At 44.6% G+C, this 11729-nt stretch overlaps 1 protein-coding gene across 2 annotated transcripts in view; it reads left to right on the top strand.

Moving 5' to 3' along the window:
• Positions 1–10731: 10731 nt before the first annotated feature.
• Positions 10732–11729, top strand: part of aamp (angio-associated, migratory cell protein) — a 59640-nt gene continuing 58642 nt past the window's right edge. The window contains exons 1-3 of one of the 2 annotated variants that reach the window (XM_034174408.1): positions 10732–10800; positions 10958–11066; positions 11148–11288. In XM_034174408.1, coding sequence (XP_034030299.1) covers positions 10976–11066; positions 11148–11288 — 232 coding nt within the window. In that variant the 5' untranslated portion in view covers positions 10732–10800; positions 10958–10975. The other variant, XM_034174417.1, reaches the window with a different exon arrangement.

Genomic DNA, 11729 nt, shown 5'->3' with positions numbered 1-11729 from the left:
ACAGTGACTAGCGGGCTTGCCTGGGGTTCAGACGCTTGGCGGTCTGAATGTACTCCAGGTTCCGATGGTCTGTGAAAACCGTGAATGGCACCGAAGCTCCCTGCAACAGGTGTCTCCACTCCTCCAGAGCCTCCTTCACCGCAAGAAGTTCCCGATTGCCAACGTCATAGTTCCGCTTTGCCGGGGTCAACCTGCGGGAAAAGTAGGCACATGGGTGGAGAACCTTGTCGGCCTCCCCGCTCTGGGATAGCACGGCTCCTATCCCTGAGTCAGAGGCGTCCACTTCAACTATAAACTGCCGATTTGGATCGGGCTGCACCAGGACTGGTGCAGTCAAGAACCGGCGTTTCAACTCCCTAAACGCGGCTTAGCACCGATCCGACCAGGTGAAGGGGACTTTTGTGGAGGTCAGGGCTGTCAGGGGGCTAACTACCTGACTGTAGCCTTTGATGAACCTCCGGTAAAAATGAGCAAAACCGAGGAACTGCTGTAGTTTCCTACGGTTTGTTGGTTGGGGCCAATCTCTCACCGCTGCAACCTTGGCCGGATCAGGGGCGACGGAGTTGGAGGAGATTATAAACCCCAGGAAGGACAAAGAAGTACGGTGGAACTCGCACTTCTCGCCCTTCACAAACAGCCGGTTCTCCAACAACTGCTGCAGGACCTGACGTACATGTGTAACATGAGTCTCAGGATCCCGGGAAAAGATGAGTATATCGTCTAGATATACGAAGACAAACCGATGCAGGAAGTCCCGCAAGATGTCATTAACCAAGGCCTGGAACGTCGCGGGCGCATTGGTGAGGCCGAACGGCATGACCAGGTACTCTAAGTGACCTAACGGGGTGTTAAATGCCGTCTTCCACTCATCTCCCTTCCAGATCCGAACCAGGTGGTACGCATTCCTAAGATCCAGTTTTGTGAAAATTTGGGCTCCATGCAGGGGCGTGAACACTGAATCCAACAGGGGCAAAGGGTATCGATTGCGAACCGTAATCTCGTTCAGCCCCCTGTAATCAATGCATGGACGGAGTCCGCCGTCTTTCTTGCCCACAAAAAAGAAACCTGCACCCATCGGGGAGGTGGAGTTCCGGATCAGCCTGGCAGCTAATGAGTCCCGGATGTAGGTCTCCATTGATTCTCGCTCAGGACGTGAGAGGTTGTACAGCCTGCTGGACGGGTACTCAACGCCCGGGATCAAATCAATGGCGCAATCGTACGGTCGGTGCGGGGGAAGAGTGAGTGCCAGATCTTTGCTGAAGACATCAGCAAGATCATGGTACTCCTCCGGTACCGCCGTCAGATTGGGGGGAATCTTGACCTCCTCTCTAGCCGTCACACCAGGCGGAACCAAGGATCCGAGGCATTCCCAGTGGCAGGTTTCGCTCCACTGAGCCACAACCCCAGACGGCCAATCAATCCGGGGATTGTGCTTCACCATCCATGGAAACCCTAAAATCACACGGGAGGTAGAAGGTGTTACATAAAACACAATCTACTCCCTGTGATTACCAGACACCACTAATGTCACTGGCTGTGTCTGGTGTGTGATTAGTGGAAGAAGGGTGCCATCTAGTGCCTGTACCTTCAAAGGTGAGGGTAGAGCCACTAGAGGGAGCCCGACTTCCCTTGCCCATCTGCTGTACAGCAGATTCTCTTCCGACCCCGTGTCTACCAGTGCTGGGGCGTGAAGGGTCAGATCCCCACTCAGGATCGTAACTGGGATGCGTGCTGATTTACGGGGTTTCCCCGTGTGCGTGTTATGGCCCACCCTTAGCCCAGTTTCTAATGGCGGGCGTTGTCATTTAACCGCTTGGGGCAGTTCCTCTGTAGATGCTCACTCGAGCCACAGAAAAAACACTCCCCGTGGGCCAGCCTCCGTTGTTTGTTATTTGATTTGACTTTGGCCCTGCTCGTGTCCATAGCTTCGTCAGCAGGGGGAGCTGTTGCCACACGGGAGTCTCTGGCTGTGGAGCGTGGGGATGGCGGCACCCTTTCAGACCCGGAAGAGAGAGGGACGGCTCGTGCCCGGCCACGCCCCCCGCCCTACTCCCAACGATGTTCCTCTAATCGGTTATCTAATCGTATAACCAGATCAACAAGCCCATCCAAGTCCCGCGGTTCGTCCTTAGCCAGCAGGTGCTCCTTCAGGACCGGAGAGAGTCCGTTTACGAAGGCGGCGCGGAGCGCAACGTTATTCCAGCCGGACCTTGCAGCCGCGATGCGGAAGTCGACTGCATACTCCGCTGCACTCCGACTCCCCTGTCTCATTGACAGCAGCACGTTCGAAGCAATCTCGCCTCTATTGGGGTGATCAAAAACCTGTTTAAACTCCCTCACAAACCCAGTATATGTCATTAGGAGCCGTGAATTTTGCTCCCAGAGCACCGTAGCCCAGGCGCGTGCCTCTCCTCGAAGCAAATTTATTACGTAAGCCACCCGGCTAGCGTCTGACGCGTACATGACGGGACGCTGTGAAAAGACGCGCGAGCACTGCATCAAAAAGTCCATGCACGTCTCAACACAGCCTCCGTACGGCTCCGGAGGGCTTATGTATGCTTCAGGGGACGGTGGGGGGGTTCGTTGAACGACCAGCGGAATGTCTGTTTCTGGCACTCGATCAGCAGGAGGAGGTGCTGCAGCAGCGCCCTGAGCATGCACTTCCACCTGGGCGGTGACAGCCTCCATCCTCCAATTGAGAATAACGTTCTGCTCAGTAACTAAGTCCAACCGAGCAGTAAAAGTGGTTAAGATTTGCTGCAGCTCACCTAACACACCTCCTGCTGACGCCTGTTCACCTCGCTCTTCCATTGGCTGTTCAAGCGATGGTTGACGCCCCTCGGGATCCATGACTCTGGCCGAGAAATCCTGTTGTGAAAGTGTAGGAACATGGACCCACAACAGGGGGCGTAAAATGAACGGGCAATGGATAAGCCAAACAGTAACAATTTAATGTTGTGAAGTGCACAACGGAATACAGACAAATATAATTTTGGTAGTACAGACAATTATATGTTGAGTGACGTGTGGGCAGGCTTGAGGACAGGAGACATCCGTCCAGAACCGAGCCGGATCCCACACGGCCCTCACCGCCAACAGACCTGAAGAACACCGGAGCCGCCAAGTCCTGGATCCCCAGGTGGCCACCGTCTCCAGCTGTCAGACCTGGTACTGCTGGCAGAGAACAGAAACAGTATAGATGAGTGTGAGTTCGCACACTCAATAATTCCACAGTCTGTGTTCCTTTGGGAGGGAGCACCTCCACCTCCACTCACACACTCGTGCTGCTCCTGTCTAACCACTTATCTGGTTGGGGTGTGATGCGAAGCCGTCGCTGATCACACCAAACGCCAATCCCACAGATAAGGCAACACCACAGGAAAAACGGCTGCAAAGAAGTTCAGACTATAAGTCAGTGTTAAGTTGAGCAGAGAAATTACCTCTTCTGGTAACTGATTTCTCGGCGAGGAGGTGGAGTTGCAGTCCGGCCTTTATGGTGATGGTGATGAGTTGGATGAGTGACAGCTGGTGCTGATGATAAGTGACAGCTGTCACTCCCAGTGGCTCCGACGCCCTCTCGTGCTTGAAGCCCGCACTTCAAGCAGGGCGCCATCTGGTGGTGGTGGGCCAGCAGTACCTCCTCTTCAGCAGCCCACACAACAAAGATGATTTACCGCCCCCTGCTGGAATGGCATGTTAGGCCAGCATGTAATTAACAATATTAGTTAATATCCATAGTTTCTCCAAAAATATTAGTCCTTTCAGTGTTACATTTTTTTCAGCATTCTTCCTTGACCAAAAATACATAAGCATACCCAACGACAAATGTCAGCTCTCCACAGTTTGTCAGTGATTGGAGTTATATCACACACAGACAGCTTTTTGTCTTTACTGCATTCTGCCACAAGCAGGTACTTTTATTTTTCGACATGAGCAAACAGAGACGTGGTGGAAGACATCAAACGCAATATGCTTTTCACTCATGGTATTGGCAATATGACACTTAACTCACTCATGGTAATGGCAGCATCACACTTAACTAAACCAATTGAACAACAATAAATCAATAACACCAACAACACTGATAAACTAACATGATGGACCACAACATTTAAAACCCCAAACTCCCATGGTGCATTGCAGCACAATGTGGTGAATGTGAGGCATTATTTGTAAAGTGCTTTGAGCATCTGATGCAGATGGAAAAGTGCTATATAAATGCAGTCCATTTACCATTTAACACAATGTCCACTGTTCACTGCTGCTAGCTAATATCGCTAATGTCTCCAAAAATATTTGCCCTATCGACTTTCTGTTTTCGCAGCATTCATCCTTGACCTAAAATATATTAGCATACCAAATGACAGATGTCAGCTCCCCTCAGTTTCTCTGTGATCGAAGCCATACAGTGGCCACTTGGCTTTTATATGTATGTATTCTAATATGTATATGTCATGGACATGAATGAGCGAAGCTCATCAGCATCTCACCATGTCATTTAGGTCCTTCAGACTTTATTTTGAGTAAATGCTTCAGGGGAGCATTAGCATGGCAAAAACCTTTCAGCTTCTGACCCCCCGCCTTTTTAACCATTTTTCTTTATTTGCCTCTCATGTGCCTGGGAAAGCTCCTTGCCATCTACCCATGTCCTTTAGGTTCTTCAGACTTTTTTCAGTAAAATGGTACTTGGGAGCATGAGCATGAGTAAAACCTTTCAGCAGTCTCGGGGGGAGGGGGCTCTGCCCCCCCAGACTCCCCGCCTTTTCAAGCATTTTCCTTATTTTGCCTTTCAGCTTCTGGAGGAGCTCTGCTCTCCATACTCCCCACCTTTTTAAGCCTTTTTCTTTTTAGGTTTTCAGCTGACCCCCCAGTTACAGCCCTCTTAACCCCCTGCCACTTTAAGTATTGTTTTTAATGTAGATGTAAATTAATATTCAAAGTTTTCAACTAGTTGACAGTAGGGCTGTACAATATGGCCAAATGATTGTATCTCAATATTGTCATATAAATTGTCATGTAAATGTCACTTATATACATTATGTCCATATTCTTGAGCCACTTAGGTGGGTATGGAGAGTTCCCATGGGATAAAAAAGCTTTTAAACCCTCCATCCCTGGTTCTCAAGACCAGGCACCTAAGTGGCTCTCTCTCTCTCTCTCCTCTCTCTCTCCGCTCTCTCTCCTCTCTCTCCTCTCAGCTCTCTCATCTCTCTCTCACTCGTCTCTCTCTCTCTCGCTCTCTCCTCTCTCTCTCATCTTTTTTTAAAGATATTTAGTTGTACCTTAGTAAACACTAGTAGAGTTCCACACCTTAGATTTGGAATGTATAATAGAAGATATACCTTACTGATTTTCGTATCAATATGATATACGATATGACTATGATTTGACCCAAGTGCAGCAAGCAGTGAAAAATTAAACATTTTAAACAAAACAGTAATAATACCACACTCATTTTGCATCCATCATAGGATACTGTGCCCTCCAAAACTATTGGAACACTTGGAATTTAACACATTTTAATTTGTTTATGCCATTTTAAATACAAGAAATACACATAAATAAATAAAGAATAAAAATTTCTAAAATTATCTTCCTCAAACTCAAACTGAAAGCAAATCTTTAAAACCTGATAACACCTGTAAATAATAATCAGTTTTATTGCCAGTTTTCTTTAGACAAGTCAGGGGATGGAAACATGAACATTTCCAAGTCACTGAATATGCCTTGGACTTTATTTACATCAATTATGAATAAATACAAAGTTTCTTTCACCAAAACATCAAATCTAGGCTTTCATCTCAAATGTAGTTTATGTCAAATTGTAGCTGAACTTTCAGGTCTTCTTTTTTAAGAAAATCCTGCTCTACACCACTTCGTGAGGAAGCTGGATTTTATATTTTTAATTAATTTATATCAAGTTGTAGAGATTTGCTTTCAGTTTGAGATAAGGAAGATAATTTAAAAAATGTATTTGAAATGGAATAAACAAATTCAAATGTGTGAAATACCAAGTGTTCAAATACTTTTGAGGGCAACTGAGAAACAGTGAGGAGCAGCATCTTACATCTCATATATAGTGCAGCAGATAAGAAAATATTTAGAGTGGAATCCTGCAAATGGTGATACAAGCATCAAATTTGGCACAAATAATCCATAGATATTAACTCTTTAAAAAAAACCTGATTGGCCACTTGAATTTTCAATAGGCAGCCAGGTAGGGGTCAATTGAAGAATTGCACAGGGGTCAAAATTAAAAGATACTCCAGTCATATAGAAAACTACACCACATTATTTGTCTGATCATAAAGATTCCAAAAAAGTATAGTTTGGACAATTTGTTAATGAATGTTATGGAGTTATGAGGTAAAAGCAGCAAGAATGGTGACAAAGGTTAGTTTCAGTTTGTACAGGGGTCAAAAGTTAAAGTTGCTCCATTAATTTTGCTCCCGCTGTATTTGTGCTGAATTTGATGCTTGTAGCACCATTTGAAGGATTATTTCAGTTATCTGCTGCACTAATAAGCCAACAGAGCATGAACCAGCTGCTGTCTGTTAGCTTAAACATGTGTATATAAGGCAACCTGACTTAAAGGAGAAATGCTGCTTTTAACAACCTGGACCTAATTTCTGGCATAAAATATGGTCGTTTACTCACCAATGTAAGTTTGGTGTGATTAGAAGTCCATAGTTCAAATGACATGTTCAGTTCAAATCTGGAGCAAGCATGTTTCTTCTTCTACTAAGGTGGATTAGAACTTTTTGTGGTGCACAGCACCAACTACTGGACAGGAGGAACCTAGCAGTTAATGTGACTCACTGATTTGAAAATGCAGGTCTTTCAACCAGACGTGTGGTGCTGTGACATGTCAATCATCTGTGTCCAATCACATTGCAGGGGAGTCCAGTGAAACCCTGGCCTCCGCTCTAGCTCCACCCAAGCCAGGAAGTGTTCAACATTGGACATTTCCTGTTTCATTGTGACTGAGAATTTGACACTTTCCTGTTTGAGTGTGAGCTTGCCACTGATTTCCTGCAAGATTCCATGGGATCTCGTCTGTCAATCCGGGAAGTGTTTGACATTTGAACATTTCCTGTTTTACTGTGGATTTGAATTTTGGCACTTCCTGTTTAGGATGCCCTGTACCATTAGTGAGCTTCGCGTCGCTTCGCTCATAATATATAAAGCACACACACACGGTCAGTCTTGTACTATATTAGATCACAGTCTGCTCACTGGAGCCCTTATTTTCACAGTTCACGTTGTACTCAGGTCAGGTAGAAAGCATCATCACACTTTACTTACTACATAGTAGCGGCTGGCTAGGGTGCACATTAGTTACAACCCGAACAGATCAGCGCGTGCGAGTTAAGGCGTGCCTTTTTCAATGAAAATGTACCTGCTGTGTATGGTATGGCAGAGCATTGCCGTGATATGACATGCTATCACCTTTTTATCATCATTCACTTGAGTCTCATGAATGTCACAAATTGCTCAATGAAAATGAATGATGACAACATACACAAAATGCAACGCAACTTACTACACCTTAACTAAAGTGACATGACATATGCAATGACATGGCTAAAATTCTTCTGTATTACCTGTGCGTAGAACGGGTAACTCAGCTAGTATAGCTATCTATCTATGTGTGTGTGTGTGTGTGTGTGTGTGTGTGTGTGTGTGGTGTGTGTGTGTGTGTGTGTGTGTGTGCCCTTACTCAATGTGTGAAGTTGCTCCCCCACAGCCATTCAAACAAAAGTGGTCTCAATCCTTTGTGCTGGTTTGTGCAGTTAAATTGTTTGTTTGTGCTGCTATTTTTTTTATGTATTAATAAAAACTTAAGGTTATTCAATGCTGCTATCATTTTTTTATATATTCATAAAAGGTAAACTAGCACGTTGCCCGTGGGGATCCACTGGTTCTAGATTGGGTAGTGTTTATAAAATAGGTAGCTGACATTTTTCAAGGGTTGTAATAAATTATGCAAAGTTTCTATAATGAGTTGGCATGGAGTGTGAGTCAAGAATGTAATTATCAATGTCCATTGTTGACTGTTGTTACATGATACCCATAATTTCTCCAAAAATATTAGTCCTATCAACATTCTGTTTCGGTGTCATTCATCCTTAACCCAAAATACATCAGCATACCAAACGGCAAAATGTCAGCTCTCCCCAGTTTGTCCGTGATCGAAGTTATACACAGGCACACACTCACACATGCACGCATACACATACACAGAGGCCTCTTGGCTTTTAATATATAGATGATTTACCACCCCCTGCTGGAATGGCGTGTGAGTCCAGAATGTAAATATCAATGACCATTGTTCACTGTTGTTAGCTAATATCCATAGTTTGTCCAAAGATAATAGTCCTATCAAAGTTCCGTTTTGGTGGCGTTCATCGTTGACCCAAAATACATAAACATGCCACACGGCAAATATCAGCTCTCCCCAGTTTGTCCGTGGTCGAAGCCCTACATACGCATGCACACGCGCAAGTACACAGAGGCCACTTGGTTTTTAATATATAGATCACAGCTTTACTCATGTATTAAATGTTGGTTATCTGATATTTTCATCAATGAATGTTAGGTCCGGTGTTGTCACATGGTGATGTAAATGTGCTGCAGATTTCAATAAAGTTCATTTTAGATGACCGTCTTTATTTCTACCTGTTTGGGTTCATACTTTCAGGTCTGGCGTGTGTGTGTGTGTGTGTGTGGTCTTCAGAGACTGCCCTTACATACTGAAACTGGAAGTAAGAAAATTTATTATTGTGAAATCCAAGCTGATAAATCAGCTTTTCAACAGTTACTCTGGCTGAGTTAAATATATCATACAGGTTAAACCAGATGGTCAGTCATACAGCTATTCAGAATTCCTCTCAGTTGATAACATCCCATGTCTCCAAAAGAATTTCCTATCATCTTTGATGTCAATCCTTCCTGTGAAATTATGTTCCTAAAGAGGAATTTCTTTCTCAACTCATCTTGATCCAAGTTACTTGTAGGAAGAACATGTTTTTCAGCCACTCATAATTAATTAATATATTTAAAATGTAAGTAAATCCCTTTGGCTTCTCCCTTTTTTCCACTCAAGGTTGCCACAAGATGGTATTTGCATGCTAATTTGGTGCAGGTTTTACACCGGATGCCCTTCCTGATGCAGCTCCACTTTACATGGAGAATGGGCAGGGGTGGCCTTAAACCAGGAACCTTCCGCTGTGGAAACAGACACACTAAATACTATTTAAAATGAAAGTACTACAAACAAACAAAAAATAGCAGTACAAGCCAGCGCAAGTAAATGACAGCATAAACAACTGAGACCATTTAGTTGTGTTTGAAAAACGTGGGGAGGTCAACTTTACGTGGGTTTACACTTTGGGTCCTGGATGGCAACCACCCAGGCAGACAACCGGTAGATTCCCACACCTCTAAAATAACCATCTATCTACTGCAGCCAGATGAAATGTGGGTGTCCCCTTGGCCTCCTTCCTCAATACTCAGGCACCTTTGTGCTGGATCAGGCACAGAGAAATGGGCCACATGGTCAAAATGTCAAAGCTGACATTCCCTCACAAAAAGTGATACTCCTCATCTTTGTCCCTGTTAGTAACCACCCATTTGTTACAAAGTTATTCCATCAGTACCCAAGGATCCTCTGATGAAACATAGTACCAAAGACATCCAGTTGTTGCTTTTGGTTACTGGCTAGTGCCTGTACAGCAAGACAAGGCCGTGAATACTTGGACTTTCATACACCTGCAAAGATATCGACATCTCAGAACACCTTTGTCCAGCGACTCCATAAGCTTTTCCCTCTCGATCTCAAAGACTGAAGACCCAGAGACATGTATGTCACTGCCAAGATAACTGAATGTCTCCACAAGTTCAGCACTCTCACCACATGCAGATACACTTGTGATGGCTGAATCCAGGAAGTCATTAAATGCCTTAATATTAGTTTTACCCAGGACAATGTCAAACCCAGACACTCTGATTCCTCACTTAGCTTCGCAAGTGCTGCAATCCGAGTATCCACTGATTCCCCAAAGATCATAGCATTGTTTGTAAAGTCAAGGTCAGCAAATCTTTCCTCACCAACAGAAGCACCCAAGTCTCTGGTTTCCACAACCCTACCCAACATCCAGTCCATGCAAGCACTGAAGAACGTAGGAGCCAGAACACACCCTTGAAGAACACCAGTTTTCACTGGGAAAAACTCTCCACCTCCACTCCACAGCACTCACTGTATCTGTGTATAGGCTAACGATGTTCACCAGCTTCTTGGGGATCCCACGAATTCTCAGTATGTCTCAGAGAGCAGTCCAATCATCTGAATCAAATGCTGATTGTGTAACAAGAGGCAACTAAATTCCATTTTAGTGCAACAAAAGACCTACGATTATAATAACCAACAGCCTGTCTTATAGAAAACACTAAAATACTGGATAATAAAAACATAGTGTAAGCTAAGGTCGCCCTGTGAACAAAGGTTTGACTCCCTATCATGACAAAAAAACTTAATGGTAATGAACAGGACCTGTATGAACAGTTACAGGACTTTACAGGTAATAACTGCCAGTACGTTTTCATTTGAGTAAAAACGATGATTTTGCTCCTTTAATGTTATTATAAGTACATTATTGTTGTTCTTATGCAGCCTTTTTTAAGTCCATACTTTGTCTCTGTTGCCATCTAGTGGACACAAAAATCAACAGTGCTGCTGATCGGCCTCTGACCATTTGCCTTCGTCATCAAGGTGCGCCAATCTGACCAGGACCACAACATGTGAGTAAAACTTGTTCGGTCTGTTTTGACATTTTAAAAGTTTCCTATTTTGGAAAAAGTCCCAAGTGCGACGTTTGGCAGCGAAATTAGTTTTAGCGGTGTTTCGAAGCTGTAAGTTGCGCACACTGAGGTAGGCGGCTGTTTTCGTTCTGGTTAGTTTTTAGCTGCTAGCAGCATGGAACATACGGAGGAAAATGAGATCCAGCTTCACGGGGATGAGGAAATTATTGAAGTCATCGACCTAAACGAGACAGAACCTGCTCCTGGTGAGTCGACATGGGAAAACTCTGCTCTAGTTCATGTTCCTTGTGTGTAATAACAGTCATCAACATCTCTGCCGCCGACAGATGATCTGGCTGAAGACTTGGAGGACGTAGACTTTGAAGATCCTGCGAATGAAGAGGACAATGAAGGCTGGGAGACAGAGGATGAAATGGAAGCAGAGGCAAAGCAAGATGACAGCGAGCTCACCTTCTCCAAGCACACCGGTAGTGCATGTTACACACACGAAAACAAAACAAAACAAAAAAAAATCATCTCTGTGCTTTGTCTCCGTGGACTCGATTGTGCACAGATGTTACATTTCTGGCAACAGTTTAAATGAGACCAGTAGAATAAAGTGATTTATATAATGGCTGAGTGGATCCTTGTCATTTGATTGGTGCTTGGTATGCCCCATGACATGGATTAATTTTTTCCATTTGTGTTGCATTGCATTTAGAGTGCGGCTTGGTTCCATTTAGAGTGCAAATTTAGTTCCATACGTTTGGTACCATTGCATGAGGACGTGCATGCGCGCCGCACACATGTCTGTGCGCAATCACAGAATTGTCTAGATCTGTTGGTTTGGGGCAGGGGTATTCAGCTCATTCCAGAAAGGGGAGAGAGGGTGCAGGTTTTCTTTGCAACCGCCCACTCCACCAGGTGAT

This window comes from Thalassophryne amazonica, chromosome 1 (genome assembly GCF_902500255.1).
Source record: "Thalassophryne amazonica chromosome 1, fThaAma1.1, whole genome shotgun sequence".
Taxonomy (NCBI): domain Eukaryota; kingdom Metazoa; phylum Chordata; class Actinopteri; order Batrachoidiformes; family Batrachoididae; genus Thalassophryne; species Thalassophryne amazonica.
Note: the sequence above shows the minus strand (reverse complement) of the source record. Positions and strands in the feature narration are given on the sequence as shown.